We start from the raw sequence: 21,550 nt of genomic DNA on the forward strand, positions 1-21,550 counted from the left end.
GTCCAATTTTTGAATTCTGCCATGGAACTCAGTGGAACTCCAATTAAACAAGTATGAAAAGGACTAGATGGTGTGTTTAAAGACTGGCAGAATGAATCCTGCCCTGTTTGATTGGCCCATGTGACCCACATGTTTTGTCTCTTGTCGACATCAAGGATTCCAAATACTTTAGTTACAAAGACGCTACTTAACAGAAACACTGTGACCCACCACATATTTTTCCCGTTTGTGATTGTTCTGTTTAACATGAAAGAAACAAACTTAATTCTAAATACAAACTATAACTTATACTAAACTTAATATTATACTGACAATTATCTAACTTAATTTCTAATACTCTAAAAAATTAATTTTCATCAGAACTAGATTTGTCACGGGATGTTCCAGGTAAATCGTTGTCAGTGTTGTTATCACGGTTGGCTGGAATCTCTGCCTGTGGACATGCACGGGTGAATTTGCTCGGCACCCAAACTGGACCAGTACCTGTTGAGACACACATATAACCTCTACCATTAAACAACACAGGACTTGGCCCTTGCCATTCACCTGCTCGCATGTCCTTGTGATAAACATAAAGTCCTGGAATTGCTTGTGGTCTTCCTTCTTTCACTGCTTGGTGGTGTATTACAACCGCAGGTTCTTCTCTACCTTCTGCCCAACACAGGTAATTTAGGGTAAACAATACTTTCAACAATCTATTAGATACATCAATTTCCTCATTCTGCTTTTGTTTTGCTAGATATTCTTTCAGGGTACGATTGGCTCTCTCCACAATAGCTTGACCTGTAGAGGAGCGAGGGATCCCTGTGGTATATTTCACCCCCCACTTCTGCATAAATGTGGCAATTTGTTGACTGACATAAGATGGAGCATTGTCAGTCTTAATTTCTACAGGTACACCCATAACTGCAAAGCAGGCAAATAAATGCCTCTTCACATGGAGAGCTTTTTCCCCTGTCTGTGCTGTTACCCAAATGAACTTTGAGTAGGTATCTACAGTGACATGGACATATTTCAGCCTACCAAACTCTGGAACATGAGTGACATCCATCTGCCACAATTCTAAAGCTTTCAGACCCCTTGGATTCGTGCCCAGTCCGAGGCCAGGCCCATAATGACTACATTGAGGGCAGGCATGGACAATCCCTTGAGCATCATTCAGGGTGATCTGAAAGGTAAAAACACCCATTCAAGCAGAATCGTTGCTGAACCCGGTTGGGACTCCCCTTTTTTCTTTTGCCATTGAAAAACAATGGCAAGCGGACAGACATCACTGTTGGAGAGGAACAGTGACCACTTCAAACAGGTTGTAAATTTTTTTTTTTTTTTTTTGAAACTCAAATCAGAGCCTTTTTTTGATCAGAGGTACAAACTTGAGTGCTGTTGGCATCAGTGCCATGGAGCCATGGTAGAAATGGTTGCAGATCATCCTCGGTAATTCCTTGACAAAGCAGCTGCAATGATGTGTCCTTGCTGTTGCATGGCGTCTTGAATGGCTGCGGTGAATGCTGCAGTTTGATTGCTTTGCTCTGCCCTCGTGGCTCTGACAAGCATCTCATCGACTGGACAGCCTTGAGGAAGGGAGGGTGGCTAAAAGAGTTCTCGTGTGTGAGTTAGCATTTTCAAAAGCAAGTGAGCGAAACAAATGATCTCGAACATCTGCTGGTACATCAGGAGCATCTTTCAAAGCAGCTGACAACCTGTCAATGAACTGTCCATATGGTTCTGTGGTTCCTTGCTTTATGGTTGTATAAGGTGCTGGCTTTTTCTTATCTGGTACTGAAAGCAAAGCCTGCTGTGCCAGCTGTTGTGACAATTGATGCATTTCAATTGGGTGAGTTGTACTCTGTTTGTCACATATGGTCCATGCCCAGTCAGCATATCTGGCTGGACTCCATACAAAGGATCTCCCACAACTGCATGTTTGTTGGCTTCCTCAATGGCCAGCCTTCTCCATTCCCTTTCAAACATGAGCAACTGTGAAGGTGTCAGCAAGAAGGATGCAATGCTAGATGAATCGGCAGGACAAAGAACATCTGCTGTAAATATATACTGAATTATGTTCCTTGCTGCTTCTAATCTGATGCCATGATTTGTGACTGTCTGTTTGGCTGACTGAAGAATTTTCCATTTGTGGGGCTCCCAAGTAGCATTATTATCTCGCATAACAACAGGACAGGCCAACGATTTGGCAGCATCCCAGTCGCCATCTAAAATAGCATTTTTCACCACTGAAGCCCACCGGGACTGCATTGGATTTTGCAAAAGAGCTGGTAATGTCAATTGTTGCTCAGAGGAAGAGTCCTCTAACTGCGTTTGCTGAACTGAGAGGTTGGCAAGCTGGGCTATTTTTTGCTGTAAAGTATTTGTTTGTCATGGTTTGACACTGGCACGATGCCAGTGCCCCCATGAAAATATACTTTTTTAAATAATTGCTGTGAGATGTGATCAGGAACAGAGCAGAGCAGGCCCATCTTAGTAACAAAGAAAGAACTTTATTAAACTACTACTACTAGAAAAAACTACAAACACTAATTCCTGGATGAAGACTTTCTAAAACACCCCTCCTCCTCCCACCTAATTTCTAAACAAACTTAACAATGAGGCACTACCCAGGATCCCGATCAAGTTGCTACCCTCCAGATATTCAAATACTCAATCTTTCAAGGGAGACAGGAGTCTCTCCTGTGCCACAGACTCCCCAGGAAACACAATTGCCACCCTTGTGTTTCCATGTCACACATGGCAACCGCCCGGAGAAAATCTGCCATGGTGACACTCTCCTTTCCATGTCACAGTGCTCTCACCACCGTGCATGGACAGACTGCTCACAGGGCTCTTTTAAGGATGCTTTGCCATGGACCAAAAGAGACAACAGTTCAGTTTCTCATTTTGGGACTACAGTCCCCCCCATTTTCCCCTGGGGCTGAGGGTCCAAGAACAGAGGTCTTCTCCTCTTCTTCTTCCTTGAAGATAGAGGGCTTCTCCACACTTTCTCTCTACTCCTCTGCTGGTAATCACTGAAACAGGTCTCCTGGCACACCAACGCACCACCCTAAGTGCAGCTTCTGTTAGGAGAATTTGGTTCAGTCTATGGCTAACAAAAGAAGTCCAGCCACAAGCCACTCCATCATCTCTTTCCAACTCGAGAATTTCTTCTTCCATCATCTCGGATCCCAGACTGTCTCTCTTCTACTTCAAATCAAGGAGGAGTAATATTTTACAAAGCCTTCGTTTCTCAGGAAAGGGTTAAAAGCTCAGACTCCCTGGATGGCTGATATCTCTGCCCAGCAGCCGATTCCCAAGGCCAAGGCTGGGCGCCTTCCCCCCCTCTTTTCTCCTCCGTGCCGGCAAAGTTACAGGTGCCGTCCGGACTCACTATCTCTTCCCTCTGGGGGGGGGAATGACAAAGACATCTCCGCTTCTTTCTACCCTTCCGTCCACAGGAGCTGGCTCGGTTCCAGTCCTTCTACCCCTCAGCTCACCTCGACAAGGCCTCATGGCTCCCCCTCCCCCACCCAGCCCCATGGCTGGGCAGGGGAGGTCTGCACAGCACCCTGACCGGAACCAAAGAGAGCGAGCTCTTGGGAGTTCTTGCTTTTAACCCCCTGTGTTCTCAGAGGCGTATCCCTATCTTCAGTGGTCACTTCAGGTGCCAATATCCAAACTTGACCACTGATTGGTTTGACCCAACTTCCTGAAAAAAAAAAAAATCACTTCCATGTCAAACCACGACATCGGTGTCTTATGTTGTGATCGCCTCCTGTTACAATTATTAAAATTGGGAGGGTCTGAATCTGATTCATCTGTGTCAGAGTTCGAGGGAAGCAGGCAGTGTTGGGCAATCTCTGTGTGGCGTGAACGGGCTGCTGCGGGCTGTACCACTATTGTCTGTGTGGTTGCTTCTGCCGTCCCGCCGCTACAGCCAGGTCCGAAACCGCCCCACCGTGCGTGGGTCTCTGCCGGCAGCTCCGGCTGCGGGGTGCCCCCCCCGCGCACGTGTGGCTGCGGCGGTGGCTGCGCCTCCTGGGAGGTGCAGGGGCAACGCCGCCTCGCTCCCGTCGCTGCCCTGGTCGCCGCCCCAGTGTTCCGTCACCTGAGCCAGCCCCATTTCGTCATCAACTCCGCCTGTCTCCTACGGTTTCACCCTGCACCAGGAGTGGAGCAGCTGGCTCACTTCCTGCTGCCCCTCATTCTGCCTGGCAGCCGGCTGAGTCACTTCAGCCGCCTGCACACGGCTCTCCATGCGGGCCACTACTTCCTGCACGGACACACTGACTGGAGCCCTTTGTCCGCGCATCGGCCGCATATTATGAGCACCAAAAAAATTTTCGACCCGAGATGGCTTCGGAATCTTTTTTTTCAACCAGGGGTCCCTCAAACACTTGAATTGCCGCCTCGGCTGCCCGTTTTTCAGCAGACATACTTTGTAAGGTTCGTAAAACTTTCTTTGCAACTGCCCCGAACTCTAACATGTTTTTTTGGTCCCTTCCGCCCTCCATGGCCGAATTCCAAAGCAGCTGCCCTAGTTCTTACCACTCTGTCTCACTAAAGAGGTGACACGCGGAGCTAGACTCTAAAACTCAAAGACAGAGTGAGTTTTAAAGTAGGTATGTTTATTCGGCTGGACGCATGTGGGACATTTCCCCAAATACATGCGTGCCCCTTGCTTACACATGTGTTCTTTTATCCCCTGGAGTGTTACATATGCATTAAGTTTCTTCATGGGTCATTTCCTGGCTCCCCTCCCTCTCCGCTCTGTATGCTAATCAGCTTGTCGGTCCTCTGCGCCTGCGCAGCTGTCTCTGGTGGTCGTCCCAGGCTTCGGGGGTCGTAAAAGGGATGAAGTAAGAATGGTCTTCTTCAGGCTGACTTTTCGACCCCACTGCTTTGCACATGCTCATTGATTCCTTGGCCACGGTCCAAGCCAGGGGCCAGGATCTATCTGTTTCCAGAACATAAGGGGCCCCATTTTTCAGTTGTCTTTACACCCTGTATCCTGTTTTCCATATACATTCCTTCTCCTTATCAGGTCTCTCCTTACTGCTCTGCACGTAGTCTCTTCCTTTCCCATAGGCCAGGATACGGTACATTCTCACGTAACCTAAGGATGTGGCCCTACGCAATATCCATTATTTTATATGCCTATTACTATTCAATACCTTCTAATTTCTATGATTAATATCTTCTAGTTCTAACCCCATGTTTCAGAGGAGTGAGGGCTTCTGCAATTTGCCCTTATTTCTCGCCCATAGGGCTAATTGCTCTAAATCCGTGTCCTTTATCTTTTCCCCTCTCTTTGACAGGATATAAACCAGAAGTCGCAGAGCCGCGTCCCAATCACATTCTATTCTGCCTGTCTTTCACTGTCTCGGCTTGTGGCTTACCTTCCAACCACTGTGGGGCGCTCCGTATCTTCCAAACAACACAGCCGCGACACCGCTCCAGCCACCCCGCTCCGTCTTGTCCACCTCCGTCGCGCAGCTCTTCCACCTCTGTGCGCGGGCAATGCGTGAACCCCAGAGGCTACCACTGGTCTCCCGTTGCGAACAAGCAAAAAATGATCTGGAAACCTTTCTCAGGAGGCTTCAATGCTCCGACATCCCAATCCCCGTCGCTTTTAAAAGTGATTTGGGATCTGAGCTCCCCGTCACTCCATCCTGCAAGCGATTTGGGGGCCGTTTCCCGTCACTATCATAGAAGTGTGAAAAATGCATATTATATGGCTCTACGCAGATATTTACTATATGTATTATGCTAGGTTGGAAAGTTATGCTGTAGTAACATTTTAATAATATAGTAAATGTAGTTTTGTAATTGAAATTAAGCTTTAGTAGTTAAAATAGAAAATATGTGTGTGTGGTATTCTTTTTGCTCAAGAGAAGGAGAAGATAATCAAGAAATTCTTCACACAGAGATAACAATTACAGAAACCCCTAAATCTTTCAGAGGAGAGGAATTTATGGCTTTCCTTATCAACAAAAAAAACCGAACTTCTCCAAATTCGACTTAGACTTCAAGGCCCCTGGGATTAACAGGAATTCCTCAACAAGTACCGGACGAATTTCATGTTTTAAATAAAAAATATGCATATTCATGAAGTGATTTGTGTATGCAACAGGTTACCCCTCTTAAGGAGGGAATTCTCTTTTATCGTGGTCCTTCTCCTGGCTCACTTTTGTCCAGAGAGAGGTACCCAGCCCGGGCTGTAACTTTTTGCTGTTATTGTCTCTTTAATTGTCCTAACTCTAATTGTTTAATCTTTATCACTATACTTGTATTAATCTTTTTTCCATTTTCTTTTATTAAACCTTTATAAATTTTAAAAACCAAGTGATTGGCGTTTATTACAGAAGTGACAGTTGCTATTATCACAGCGACTTTTTGAAACTCATCAGAGACTTTCTGTCCCCGTTCACGGCGCCATGTAAAGGAGGGACTAATAAAAAAAAGGTGAGCTGGAGAGGAACAAACGCAGATCCAAACCAATGTGGCTAATCATACGTTCTCCCGTTTGTTGTTTATAGACAGTAGTTTGTATACACTTCCAGATAGTTTACAATCGTGAGCATACTCTCATTGGCAAGCAAACATTGTTTGTACCTGTCTTAAGGTGGCTAAAGTTTCACACTGCAGACCTATACTAATTCACACCTAGATGGCTCAGTACACTGTGTTATACCTTAACATAATTTCTGACTGCGCCACAAACTTATTCTTAACTGCGCCATAGGCTTCAAGGTCTCACTGAGGCCCATATCTGAGGCCTAGGCTGGGGTAGCTCAACCTTCAGTCTAAACATATAAATCATGAACGTACAGATCGTGACCTCTTTCTCTCAGAAATTCTTCTACACACCACCTCATGAGCAAAAAAAATTGTGAGCACTTCCAATATATTTTTATTTATAAATTTTATATGTATACTATTATACTAATATGTATGTTATAAAACATACATGAAAATAAAAAAGGATGAAAATTAAAAAAAGGATGAGAACTGTGAAAAAGGCCAATCACTTGGCTTTTAAAATTTTAAAAGTTTAATAATAATAAAATAGTTATAAAAGTAGTAATACAGTTAGAGTAATAAAAATTGAGAGTTAGGACAATTACAAGACAATAAAAAGCAAAGAATTACGGACGCTCTCGGGCACTTAAGCCCGATAAGCATGCCTTGTGAACAAAGGAATAACCTTTAAAAGCAATAGCCTGTTGTATTTTGTAGATGTCGGCGAACCCAATGGGAAGAATGATGATGTCTGACTTATTTCAGAAGGCTGAATGATTTCTTTATTATAATTATGCTATGATACATTAATATACTATATAAAAGAGGATACTAAAAACTACATGCTACTTTCTCTAACTATCCTATCTAACTCACTCACAACTTGTGACCCTGTTCGCCAGAGTCCAGACACAGGTGGATCTGATTGGCCATCAGGCCCAAACAATCCACCGTGATCCAACCAGGCATTTGCTCTAGGTAAACAATTGTCCAAACACATTCCACAAGAGAAAAACAAGGAGCAGAAATAGAAATTGTTTTCTCTTTCACTTCTCTCTGTGCACCTTTATAAAAATCCTTAGAGAGAGAGAAATGTGCTTGCCACATATCACCGTTTTAGTATAAATTAAAAAAAATTAAATATAAAAAAAACCTGCATCTGCAAGTCTTCTGCAGGACCCTGCAAAAGAGAGCAAGCACATCTCAAGAGGTCTCCTTATCAATTTGCTAGCTGTCAATCAAAAGCCAAATCAAATACTGATGTGGAATGCTCAGAGATCCTTTACCTGCAAACCATCTATCAAATCTCTAAAACAAAGCTTACAATACAAAAACCCAAACAACAATGAAAAGAATGCTCAAATTTCAAAGTCCAAACAGCTGATTCTCAGGAGAAGGTGTCCATTAACTTGAAACGTTGATCTTGACATCCTCAAAAGTCCTTCACATTGCTGAAACAATAACAATTAAAAAACCCATAAAGAAAAACCAAATGCTACATCATATAATTATCAGACACCAAAACACTGAATGTCATCCCAGAGACTGCAACAACTGATAAAACCAACTCGGGGCTGATCATCAACCATGCAAACATACCTTTCTTGTACAAAAACCTATCACCAAATAAAGAAAGAAAAAAAACCCTGAAAAATCTCTGAAATGCCATGGCCAAAACTCTTAAATCGACCATTTTTTCTTGTTTTCTTGTCTTTTCAACCACCTCTATTTAATTAATCTTAAATCTAACTTCAATGATTTTTTTTTTTTTTTTTAATCTTGGGATCAAAACGCCCAGCAAGTAGCAGGATTTAAGACCCTGCGCAGCTAGCGGCCCCGGTCCATGCGGGCGGAGCCAAGATCCCAAACCCGGCCGTGGGGGGCGCGGGGCCCTCCGGCCGGGGGGCTGGACCAATCGGCCCCAGCCCGGCCGGCGAGGCGGGGTCTTCATCTTCACAGCCCGACCCCACCATGCGGCCAGTGTCACGGCAATTCCTCCAGCATTTTGTTCATCCCGCACTGCGCCTGGCCGTGGCCGCAGCCACAGCCTCTCAGGACGCGGTCGCTGCCGCCCCTCAAATGAGAGCATGACACGAACTGCCCCAGGGCTCAGCAGAGAAGGTGTTTTCCCCAGAGAAATGTTGATTCTCAGGACTTGCGGCACGGCTGGGCCGGCACGCAGCTCTCTGACCCCTGGCAGCAGCACCCCCACGCTCTCCGGGCACAAGACCAGCGGCAGCATTCCCAGAACTCATCCCCCCCGCCCCACAAACGGGAGCGGGAGGGACGAGGGGTCTCGAGCTCCGGCGAGAATCCCCCACCCAAGCAAGAATTGGATCAAGAAAAACTCTGTTCCCCAGAAAGACACTAAACTTCATAGCTTCCACTTTCGCGGCAGCTGCAAAGAGCTGCCGAGGAGCGCCAGCACCAGGGAACAGGCCGGGAGGGGACCCCGGGCTGATTGGAGGCGGCGGGGTCCGCTCCAGCGCCGCCCCAGGCTGCTGCTGCTCGCTGCTGTTGCTGGTGGCAGCGCCTGGGGACCCGGCGAAAGCCGCGGGAGGCGACGGGGCAGCCGGGACCGGCGCAGGCGTCAGAGCTGATGTCGGCGGCGGAGGCATCGCTGCCGATGGCTCAATTGCCGGCTGTGGCACCGGGGGGCTGGCTTCCGGCGTGGAAGGACCGGCTGCCGCCGTGGAGGGATCGGCCGGAGCGGCGGGTCTTTCTTCAACGTCACCGCTCGCAACGCGAACAGGCTCCGGACCAGCGGGAGGGGCCAGAGGCGCGGCTGTCACCGCCGGAGGTGTGGCCGCCGACTCCGAGGTTGTGTCAGGCTGGCTCTCAGCGGCGGGTGTTTCTCTCAGCTCCGAATGGAGCAGCGGAGGCGGCACGGCTGCAGGCGGGGAAACCGGAGGGCGGAGCGGCGTCTCCGCCTCCACTGGGAGCGGCCCCGCACCCTCCGAAGGGACGTGGAGGCGGGGCTCACATGCTGCAGGAGCAGGAGGTGGAGGAGGCGGTGAAAAAACCTCCTTCTGCGCAGAAGCAGAAGAAAACTTCTGAGCCACGGACAAAGGCTCTGCTCCCCCCCCCCCTTCGCACCTGCCGCAAAGACTGGACTATCGAAAAAGGGGTCAATTTCTGGACTATCGGAAGAAGCTCAAAATAAACTTTCATGTATCGAAACGCTCGGAGATTTCGCAGTATTCTTTTCTTGATGCTGAAATACAGGGATCTCCAAGCCTCTGGATTCAGGGGAAAACCCAGATCCCTGAGAAAAACATGACTGTCTGCATATTCAAGAAACTCCAATAAATCATCATCAGGGATATAAATTCCATACACCTTAGCCAAATCTCTCCAGACGGCAAATATACGGGCATGTACACAATACAAACCAGTGTCTATATCTTCAGACATTTCTTCCCAAATTTAAAGTCCACCCCAGGTCAGGGCAGTATTGTAATCAAAAATCAGTACCTTTTTAAAGGCAGGCAGAGGCGTCCGGTTACGGCAACTGCTCGGGGCTGCACCTGGTCCTATAGAGAGGGTTCCCACGGCGTCTTACTTCCCCTATCCCTCGCAGGGACGTCGGACATGCCTTTTCAAGAGGGTTCACCTCCTTTCCCGTGTAAAATCACGGTTGTGGACCGATCCAGGTCCTGCTTCTTCATTCAACGTTCGGGGTCACCACTTGTTGTAGATGTCAGCGAACCCAATGGGAAGAATGATGATGTCTGACTTATTTCAGAAGGCTGAATGATTTCTTTATTATAATTATGCTATGATACATTAATATACTATATAAAAGAGGATACTAAAAACTACATGCTACTTTCTCTAACTATCCTATCTAACCAACTCACAACTTGTGACCCTGTTCGCCAGAGTCCAGACACAGGTGGATCTGATTGGCCATCAGGCCCAAACAATCCACCGTGATCCAACCAGGCATTTGCTCTAGGTAAACAATTGTCCAAACACATTCCACAAGAGAAAAACAAGGAGCAGAAATAGAAATTGTTTTCTCTTTCACTTCTCTCTGTGCACCTTTATAAAAATCCTGAGAGAGAGAGAAATGTGCTTGCCACAGTTGTGTATTCATATATCTCATACACGATGCATAAATTCCTTGCAAATTAAGAACTTTTCTGGTTTTTTTCAACTTCTTCCCCTTAATCCTGGTGGTTCCATAAAGACGGAGAGAAAGTGGAAGAATGTTTGTCTTTTCCAATAAGGAGGTAGTAACTCTTTATGGGCCCCATCACTGCCATCTCTGTGCGAAGAGTTTCTTGATTGTCTCATCTCTTGCTTGAGCTAGTAAAAAAATCCTGCATCACAGAGTTTTGATTTTAACATTATGTTGTAACCTAAAACCTTATTTAACACACTACTTAAGAGAATTAATACAGCATAATTTTCTAACATTACACATATAGTAGTCATTGTAATATTTGCGAAAAGCCAATCGTAAAGTATGCATTTTTCACAAGAACAAATTTTTATTTTCATTTTTAAAAATTGTATGTATTAATTATACCAAAACCAATTTCTTCATGCACCCCAGTGGATTGTCTTGTGCACCTCACTTAGAGACTACTGATCTGAGTTCTCTTGTAACATAGTTTAAGTAAATTTTCCAGTCATCAGGTGGTAACTCTTTTTCAGCAGATTTTTAAATAATTGTGCTATTTTCCTAGCTGATGTTTTTTACTTTTAGAAATCAGAGCATGTTAAAACATTTAGACTACATCCACATTGTGATTATGGTCCTGGCTTGAACCTAGGTCTTTGGCCCCTGATGGTCTGTTGCTCTTCCAGACACAGTCTCACTGGAATATGACAGCTCAGAGCTGCAGGTTGGGAGGGGTAAGCATTTAGTTGTTGCCTTTAATTTACCATTGAGAGATTAAGTATTTGTCTATGATATTAAAAATGTCTGTAAAATAGGTTTATTTTGAAGTTGAGAATACAGGTAAACCTTCAGCTATGATATAAATGATAAGGTCAGTTTCTGCCCAAACTTCCTTTAGTTCTTAATTTTAAAAATTGCTTATGCTTATAAGAAATATAAAGGTTATATTATAAAAAGTATAAGGGTTCACAAGAGTTGTCCATCTCTGTTATGGTTTCAGCATTTTAGCTATTAATAAATTAAGATGTCTTTTTCTAAGGATTACTACAGAATTACATTCCCTGCTCCTGCAACCTTGACAGGCAGAGATGGAAGCCTTGCTATCAACCCCTTCTCAAGTGAGTATTATTTAAACATGAGGATGGTGAGTGAGATGTGCTGGTCATCCTGCTGTTGCTGAAAAAGCAGTAATTTTCCCCTTCTATAGGCAGTTAAACCCATCAGTCCAAACTAGCCAAACAAAAGCAAGCATCTTTCTCTAAACACTGACATTGATTTTGTTTTTAATTTATTTTTTTTTCTTCATGGTTTTGGTCAGTAATTCATATGTGACTCAGAGGTACTTGGGAGTAAGTTGGATGCCCTTTGAGAATAAGTGCAAAATTATTACAAATTTAAATGGTAGTGTCATCTAGTATCCTTACCAAGCGCATATAGGTGCTTGAAAACTATTCCATAGCCTAATCATTCTTCTTGAAATTTGACTGGCTTGCTTTCCTTTGTTACTGCTATTTTAGTACTTGTATGTTCTCAGCAGGAGCTGCCTCTAGCAGGCTCCCTCTCATCCTCTCCAAATCTAATGGACTTCATTCCCAAAAGCATGTGGTCTAAGAAGCCCTTGTTCATTCCTGCTCTTACTCTTCAGTTATTGTTGTGCAAAGATGACATTAATGCTATACAGGATTTTCAGCCAGTGATTTTCTTTCGCTACAATCTGATTACAGCTTAAAACTGTAGCTATAGGTGTTATAATTCCTATAACGATGATATTAAGTGTTGTCATACTTTCTGGTAACCAACATAAAGGAATATTAGTTTGGAATGAGATAGATATGAGCGATATATGTCACCTCCCTAAAAACATGTGAGCATGGTGCTCTGTAGGCCACCAGAAAATGCAAGTGTTCAGGAGTTTTTCTGCTGCATAATCATTTCTCTTGGGACTCTGCTTTTGGGGTAATAACCAAATTTCCCTTCCTACTTCTTAAAAAAGGTGGGCCACGATGCAAGTCTTGCTTTCCTGGCCTTCACCTATTGTTTCCAGAACTTTGGTGGTGTGAGGAACCAGACATATTAACTCTAGTCATGCTTGGCAAATAAACAGACTGACAAAAATATGCCTATCACTTCCTACAAATCCTAACTTGCTTTCAGCCCATGAAGCTTAGCTAATCAGTTTAACCTCTAGGAGAGTCACACTTTAACCCAACAACTATTTGCTCTTTGGCTGTTTACCATAGTTTTGCTTTTAGCATGTTTTATTGCAATGATCTGATATAATCAATCTGCTCAGATTGTGTGAGATAGGTAAGTATTGGTATCTCCATTTTAACAATGGATTAACCATGGCATGAGTTTTCTGCCACTAACAGGCAATGTCCCTGTAGCCATCAGGAACAGAGACTGGGAGAAGGCTTCACATGAACAACTGAAGGCTTTCAAGCGTAGGATGTGCTCTCTTCTGTAGTTGTCTACTTGTATTCAGAGATTCTGAATCCTTTGAATTCTCCACTTCTGGTGGAGCTTTAATAGCTTTTCTGATGAGTTTGTTCTTTCGCAGGTGACATAACAAAATTTAGCCGTGGGGATTCTGCCTCCCCTGCTCCTGCTACCACGCTCGCCCAGTTGCAGCAGAACCAGACTCAGACTCACCATACAACTCAGCAGCCATTCCTCAATCCAACCCTGCCCCCGGGGTACAGCTACACTGGGTTACCTTATTATGCTGGTGTGCCCGGTGTTCCCAGTGCATTCCAATATGGGCCAACCATGTTTGTAAGTGTGATAGCCTAAACTGTAACCCTCCCTGTGTGCCTCTCTGGTTTTGCTCTCTTCAGCCCAAAGCTACATCTTAGAATCACAGGATGGTTTGGGTTGAAAGGGACCTTAAAGATCATGTGGTTCCATTGCCTCTGTCATGAACAGGGACACCTTTCACTAGACCAGGTTTCTCCAAGCTCTGTCCAACCTGGCCTTGAACACTTCCAGGGATGGGGCAGTAACAACTTCTCTGGGCAACCTGTGCCAGTGTCTCACCACCCTCATTGTAAAAAACATCTTCCTTATGTCCAATCTAAATCTACCCTCTTTCACTTTAAAGCCATTCTCCCTTGTCCTGTCACTACAGATCCTGGTAAAAAAATGTTTCTGTGTCTTTCTTATAAGCTCCCTTTAAGTACTGAAAGGCCACAATAAGGTATTCCTGGAGCCTTCTCTTCTTCAGGCTTAACAGCCCCAACTCTCTCAGCCATTCTTCAAAGGAGACATGCTCCAGTCTTCTGATTGTTTTCATGGCCCTCTAGACCTGTTCTAACAGGTCTTTTTTAGTGCATCACAACATACTGGGGGCCCCAGAACTGGATATGGTACTCCAGGTGGGGTCTCATGGCAGCAGAATAGTCATCTTTCCCAGTGTGTAAGGGATCTCCAAAAACATGCAAGAATGAGAAAATAGCTGCAGTCTCTTCCTCAAGAAAATGGGAAATTTAAAAGGCCAGAGCCCATGAATTCCCATGCAGGTTACTATAAATAGCAGACAGCTGCAGCTCTTGGACTTGGTGTTCCTGAAAGCCTGTAGCACCCTCCAGATAGTCAAAGGGAGATCCAAAGCTGTCAGAGAGATGAGAATGCCTAAGAAATCCTTTTGAGCATTGAGGAGACTGGATTAACTCAGAGAGCAGGGAGTCTCAGGAGGGAAAATGTTATTTGGGAAGAGGGATGCTCCAAGCAGAAGGGTACATGACTCTATTTTAGGGCCTTGTATGACTGTGTCTTATGAAACAGACTTGTGAAACAGAGTTGGTGTTTCATTTGGTTCTGTGGGTGACAATTTGCTGTTTAGAGTCAGTGTATGAAAGAGATTCAACAAGGCCAAGTGCTGGGTCCTGCACTTGGTCACACCAACCCCCTGCAGTGCTACAGGCTGGGGAAGAGTGGCTGGAAAGTGGCCCAGCAGAAAAGGACCTGGGGGTGCTGGTTAACAGCCAGCTGAACATGTGCCAGTGTGTGCCCAGGTGGCCAAGAAGGCCGATGGCATTCTGGCCTGTATCAGCAATAGTGTGGCTAGCAGGACCAGGGCAGTGATCATTCCCCTGTACTGGGCAGTGGTGAGGCCACACCTTGAATCCTGTGTTTAATTCTTGGCTCCTCACTACAAGAAAGATATTGAGGTGGTAGAATGTGTCCAGAGAAGGGCAACGGAGCTGGGGAAGGGTCTAGAGAGTAAGTCCTATGAGGAGCTGCTGAGGGAGCTGGGGATGTTTAGCCTGGAGAAAAAGAGGCTCAGGGCAGACCTTCTCACTCTATAACTCCCTGACAGGAGAGTGCAGCCAGCTGGGGGTCAATCTCTGCTCCCAGGGAACAAGGGTCAGGACAAGAGGAAATAGCCTCAAGCTGTGCCAGAGGAGGTTCAGGTTGGACATCAGGAAGAATTTCTTCACAGAAAGGGTTTTTAAGCATTGGAATGGATTGCCCAGGGAGGTGGTGGAGTCACCATCCCTGGAAGTGTTCAAGAAATTACTGGATGTGGCACTTAGTGCCATGGTTTAGTTGATGTAATAAACGCCAATCACTTGTTTTTAAAAATTTATAAAAGTTTACTGAAAATAAAATGGAAAAAAGATTAATACAAGTATAGTAATAAAGATTAAACAATTAGAGTTAGGACAATTAAAGAGACAATAACAGCAAAAAGTTACAGCCCGGGCTGGGTACCTCTCTCTGGACAAAAGTGAGCCAGGAGAAGGACCCCGATAAAAGAGAATTCCCTCCTTAAGAGGGGTAACCTGTTGCATACACAAAGCACTTCATGAATATGCATATTTTTTATTTAAAACATGAAATTCGACCGGTACTTGTTGAGGAATTCCTGTTAATCCCAGGCGCCTTGAAGTCTAAGTCGAGTTTGGAGAAGTTCGTTTTTTTTTGTTGATAAGGAAAGCCATAAATTCCTCTCCTCTGGAAGATTTAGGGGTTTCTGTAATTGTTATCTCTGTGTGAAGAATTTCTTGATTATCTTCTCCTTCTCTTGAGCAAAAAGAATACCACACACACATATTTTCTATTTTAACTACTAAAGCTTAATTTCAATTACAAAACTACATTTACTATATTATTAAAATGTTACTACAGCATAACTTTCCAACCTAGCATAATACATATAGTAAATATCTGCGTAGAGCCATATAATCTGCATTTTTCACAGTTGACAAGGTGGTGTTCAGTTGAAGGTTGGATTTGATCTTGGAGATCTTTTCCAACCTTAATGATTCTATTATTCTAAAGAAATACACAGCCTGTTTTGAGAGAGGGTTGTGCTGTAATCAGGGGGGCAGCTCTGGCAGAAAACTTAGAGCTTGCATAAAGCCACTACAGCAATTTACTTCTGGAAGCGTGCGTGCCATGCCCCATGTCAGCCCAGTGCTCCCAACTCCAGATTGAATTTCCCACAAGGTGAAGGTGCCTTCTCCACTAGATGGCAGAGGTACCTTGTGTTTGTGTGTGCCATTCTCTGGTTAACAGTCTTTTGTTTCCTTCCTTTGTCCAGGTACCTCCAGCATCTGCTAAACAGCATGGAGTCAACCTGAACACCACTTCAACTGCTTTTCAGCAAGGGAGTGGCTATGGGCAGCATGGCTATGGGGCAGGTATGCTTACCACTGTGCTTTTCACATGCATATCTGCAGAGCTGCTTGCTCACTGTAACACCTTGTCTTGTACACACCGGCAGGCTTTGATGACTTAACACAGGGAATAGCAGCTGGAGATTACAGCAAAGGAAGCTACAGTGGGTCATCTCAAGCACAAAACAAATCTGCCGGCACTGGACCTGGGAAAGGTAACATGAAACATGAGGTTGCTCGAGTGGGATTTAGTAGGGCCAACTCCCAGTGCTGTGCAGTCAACACAGCAGCCAGCTCTAAACAGGGTCACATCCAAGCTGTTTGTCCATCTCACATATTCAAAATGCTTTTTTAATGGACCAAGTGTTCCTTCTAAACCTCACGGCTGAACTTTGCATAAGGATTTGTGTGGCTGATGTGCAGCTTTGTCCACAATTATACATGGGAGAAATGGTAAGCTGTTTCCTCTGCCGAAGTTTTCTTTGCTGAAGAATATAGTGATCCTGCAACAGTGCTGTGTTTTTGAAGCCTAAGCAGGTGGATGTGGTTGCTGAAATTGTCCTCTGCCAAATGAAGACTAAATTGGATTTCTTGGTAGGCACTTGAGGTAGTCGTGTGTTAGAGTTGAACAGGGCACTTCACACATCTCTAGGCTGTTTGGCTTCTGTCTGTACACCCTGTAACTCATCACTTTCTTTTGTGCCTGAAAATGTTTCCTTTGTGACTGTAAAGGCTGAAGAATTTATACAGCTCATATGAAAGCTTTATTCTGCAAATGCTGGTTAGACCTGCGAAGTGTATACTTAGCTGCTTAGTACTAACTAGTTCATCATTGGATTTAAGCAAGTACCAAGCATTTGCTGTGCGTTTGAAATGCTGTCTTCAGCCAAGAGCTGATCACGCTCTCATCTGTAGAGGAGCAATCCAAAAAGGAGCAATGTCCTCGGAAGGGAACAACCATAAAGCAGTGCACACCCTCTGAGCCCAGTCCTCTGATTCACTGGCCAAAAGAATAGCTAGTTTTATTCTGAGCCAAGTGAAATTATTAGAGACAGTCTTTATAAGACTGAATAAGTGGCTGGTTTGAAAATCACCTTGCTGGTGAGTGTTCCTGAGCCTGATATGGCACCAGACTGTCTAGATGGAAGGCAGCCTGAATCAGTGATATTAATTTTCTCTGGGCAGAGGAGTATTACAGACCTCACCCTTCTGCAGGATGTAAAAGGACAAGGGTTCAAATGTGTAGCAGATGCTGAATCTCATTGCTCAGTGCACTACTGGAAAGCTGTTGAATACTACAGTAGAGCCAAATGCACCCCCCTAATCCTAGGGGAAAGCTGTCTTTTTGTGAACTTGAATGAGTGTTTGGTGTAGCCAACTGCTGCCTGGTGAAGTGCATTTGAATCCAAGAGGTAATCACTGGGTTGTGAATGTGGGTGATTTATCCCAGTTGACTATTTTCCTGCTTTGCAGTGGGAGTGAGGAACCAAACCATTTCTTCTGTTCCCATGTGCAGTGCTGTGGGTCTGACAGCATGGAGAACCCCACTGGGTGGGCCAGCAGCAGCATCAGGGTGTGGGGTGCAGTGGTTGCAGACAAAGGTGCATCCACTGAGGCTGTCAGAGGTGCTGGGAGCAAAGCATGGGGCTCATGCTAGGTGATGGTTGACTTTCCCATTGTTGGTGATTGGTTTTTGTTTTCCAGGTGTTTCTGTGACCTCAAGTAACACGGGTGTGCCTGATATCAGTGGCTCAGTCTATAACAAGACTCAGGTGAGCAATGCTGGACTCTCCTCCCCTCTGCTCTTGAGGCCTGACCAATGGATCCCCTTGTGGAGGAGGCTAGGATCATTCCCAAGCCAGTTGGTTCTCAGGGTCAACAGGCTGTGGCATTTCTTATGCTGGCTATTTGCTGTTGGAGAGGAATCTCACCCTCTGTCCCACTGCTCCTGATGACAGCTGTTGCCATAGGTGCAGGCACTCTATACTGCCCATGCTGCCCCACATGTGCTGTGTCCTGGTTGCAAATGAAGTGTGATGGCACTATTGTTTTTGGACAAAATATCCCTCAAAGCAAGTGAGTCGAGGCTGGGTTGAGCTTTGGTCAGGGGGAGAAAAATCTTATTGCAAGTGGTTCTTCTGCTTTTGTAATTTCAGCCTGAGACCTCATAATGTGTGAAGGACTGATTTCAGGCAGCTGCTGCCATCCCATGTCACACTGAATAAAAAGAGGTCAGGGAAAAAAGGAGCATAGTAGCTGTGGAAATAAAAATGAAATGTTGGAGTCATTAGTTCAGAAGAATGGATGAGAAAAGGAGCTGAAGCTCATCTGCTGAAGTGCTTGCAGGTGTAACTTGGCTTGCTCTGTGGGGGTTGATGAAAGTTTCAGGTGATGTGTGTTTGGGCCACTCTTGTTCTTGTTTGGTCACCATGGGGCTGCTCACACCAGTCTCTGATGCTGTCCCCCTCGCCTCCTGTACAGACATTTGATAAACAGGGATTCCATGCTGGCACACCACCTTCTTTTAGCCTCCCCTCTGCTCTCGGATCAACTGGGCTGAACCTTGGTGCTGCCCCAGGTTATGCTCCAGCCCCGTTTCTCCATATCCTCCCTGCACATCAGCAGCCTCATTCCCAGATGCTGCATCACCACCTTCAGCAAGATGGGCAGGTGAGTCAGCCCCTTCATCATCTTCAGTGTGCCTGAGGGCAGATTCCTAGCAAGATCTTGGGGGTTTTTGCTTCCTTCTGGTTTTTGCTTTGCTCATTGGGAAAGGGCCTTGACAACAATTGTAGACCGATAGACTCAATGCTGTTGGACAGTTTGGGGAGGGAATCTCATGATGTTCAACAAGGGGAAATGCCAAGTCCTGCCCCTGGGAAGAAACAACCCCATGCATCAGTATATGCTGGGAGCCATAGCAGCTTGGCAGAATAGGCCCTGGGCATCCTGGTGGACACCAAGTTAACCATGAGCCAGCACTATGCCCTTGCTGCAAAGGCATTCTGGGCTGCATTAGCAGGAGTGCTGCCAGAAGGTTAAGGGAGGTGATCCTTCCCCTCTGCTCAGCACTGGTGAGGCTCATGGCCAGTTCTGGGCTTCCCAGTACAAGGCAAACATGGATGTATTGGAGAGTCCAACAAAGGGCCACAAGGATGATGAAAGGACTGGGTCATCTCTTATCCGTAAAGGCTGAGAGAGCTGGGACTGTTCATTCTGGAGAGGAAAAGGCTCAGGGGATGTTAGCGTCAGGATCCACACACAATCAGAATTGATTGTATATGAAGGTGTTTTATTAAAGCGCACGGAAGCCCGGGGGTGAGACCCCAGATCTGGGCTTCAACGATACACCCGAATCGGTAGCTTATAACCCCTTCTACTCCTCCCCACCCCACATTGATTATTAACTTGTATTGTTCTATTCTAGTTCCCATTTCTACACAGGTGCTGTTTCGCTTGACTTACTGAAGACTGTACTTGATTTACTGAAGACCATGCTTGATTTGGTTAAGACAGTTACTGTTTACAGGGCTATCATTCACTCCCAAGGCCTGGCTGTCCTGCAGGTCCAGGCCTGTTCCTTCTACCTGCCTGCTCTGGCCACCACCAACCCCCGATACAGTTTAGAAATCATTCCTATGATTTCAATTCTAAGGTACTAAATTTAACCCTTACTCTATCAGGGAGATCTCATATATATATATATATATATATATATATATATAAAAGTACCTGAAGGGAAGGTGCAAAGAAGATGGAGCCAGGCTCTTTTCAGTGGTTCCCAGTGACAGGATCAGAGGTAATGGGCACAGGCTGAAACACAGGAGGTTCCTTCTGAACATCAGGAATCACTTTTTTATTTGGATGGTGACCAAGCACTGGCACAGGTTGCCCAGGGAGGTTGTGGAGTCTCCATCCTTGGAGCTGTCTGGACATAGGTCTGAACAACTAGCTCTAGGTGACCCTGCTTGAGCAGAAGGATTGGGCAAGAAACCTTGAGAGGTCCCTGCCAGCCTCAGCCAGGCTGTGATTCTGTGAAGAAGCCATCCTGATGTGGGGCATGGAGAGATGGGCTGTGAGATGTGAAGCCCAGGCAAGTGTTGATGTCCCCTGGTTGTGGCAGGAGAGCAAGATGTGAACACTTGTACTGTAATTCTGGGGGGGAAATCATCCCCTTGCAGGTTGCATGTTGGTTCCAATTTCTGATTTGGTTTTACCAGCCCATGTGTTTCCTTACTATAAATGTTCCCCCCAAAAAAGTTCTGCCTTAGAATCAAGAAACATGAAATTACTTCTCTTTCTTAATGTGTGTCATCTTTGGCTGGTGTACTGCTTCTGTGCACCTTGGGAGAGTTCCTTTGTTGTCCCCAGTCCTGCTCCTCTTCTTCCTTGTCATTAAACCTGAGTGGGAGGTAGTGGGATGGTGGTCCCTGCTCTTCTGTTTGATTTCTCTGTGACTGTCCTGGATTGCAGCATGCAGTGGTGTTGCAGAGCAGAAACAGATCCGTCCAGGGGGGAGCATCGCTGTGTTGGTGGAAGCTCCTCTGCTGATGTATGGACAGGCTTGTCTTCCTAGTAGTGTTGGTGCTCATGTCTCCTTTCTGATTTCTAGGGTGGATCTGGCCAATGCAATCAACCCAGCACCATGCAGCAAAAGTCTCAGGCTACCAAAACCTATGGTACTTCTCCATACTGGACAAACTAAATCCAAAACTGGGGAGGGGGGAGAGAATGAAAGAAGAGGAGGCAAAAAAAAAAAAAAAAAGAGAAAAAGAAAAAGCTGACCCCCATTCCTAGAATTATTAGGAGAAATTACTGCTCAGCCAAACATCTGTGTGGGGAGAACTACAGCCAGGCAGCCATTCTGTGTGACTTGCCTGCTTCCTCTTGAAGTTGCATTTGTATGTAATATATTTATGTATGTATTTGTAAATGCAATAGAGGCTAAATGTGGTTTTCTGCATCTTGCAGCCTGTTTTATTTTCTTTGTAGGGAAATTTATTATGAGTTTCCCATCTGCATCAGACCATCCTTCCTTGTTTTTTTAAGCTTTATAACTGTCAAAAGACAAACTGTGCCATTTATTTTTTGAGCTGGAGCTCATTTATTTAATGCAGTTCTAAATTCAGGCAAATAAGACCTGCTGTCCCTCCCTACCCCCCCAAAAAAAAAGTAATCAAGATGTGTCCTGTTGGTTTGATTTTTGCCCTCAGCCCCCAATATAGCTGTTACTTGAAAGAGATAAAAAAGGGGCTGGGAGAAGGGGGAAAAAAAAGTTTTCTGGATCCTT

At 45.3% G+C, this 21,550-nt stretch overlaps 1 protein-coding gene across 1 annotated transcript; it reads left to right on the forward strand.

The window, feature by feature from the left end:
• The first annotated feature begins 11,328 nt into the window (after positions 1-11,328).
• LOC137464307 (ubiquitin-associated protein 2-like) lies at positions 11,329-21,223 on the forward strand. The gene is made up of 8 exons (XM_068175601.1): positions 11,329-11,373; positions 11,679-11,757; positions 13,200-13,414; positions 16,185-16,284; positions 16,368-16,475; positions 17,965-18,032; positions 18,742-18,930; positions 20,873-21,223. Exons 1-8 carry the CDS (start codon positions 11,344-11,346, stop codon positions 20,963-20,965), a joined length of 882 nt encoding a protein of 293 aa, XP_068031702.1. The 5' UTR covers positions 11,329-11,343; the 3' UTR covers positions 20,966-21,223.
• The last annotated feature ends 327 nt before the right edge of the window (positions 21,224-21,550 follow it).

Source organism: Anomalospiza imberbis, chromosome W (genome assembly GCF_031753505.1).
Source record: "Anomalospiza imberbis isolate Cuckoo-Finch-1a 21T00152 chromosome W, ASM3175350v1, whole genome shotgun sequence".
NCBI lineage: Eukaryota > Metazoa > Chordata > Aves > Passeriformes > Viduidae > Anomalospiza > Anomalospiza imberbis.

Coding starts and splice junctions, on each gene's coding strand:
- LOC137464307 (XM_068175601.1), top strand. CDS start 11,344: ATGACAGCTCAGAGCTGCAGGTTGGGAGGG. Junction 11,374..11,678: donor AGAGCTGCAGGTTGGGAGGG/GTAAGCATTTAG, acceptor TCTTTTTCTAAG/GATTACTACAGAATTACATT. Junction 18,931..20,872: donor ACCTTCAGCAAGATGGGCAG/GTGAGTCAGCCC, acceptor TCTGATTTCTAG/GGTGGATCTGGCCAATGCAA.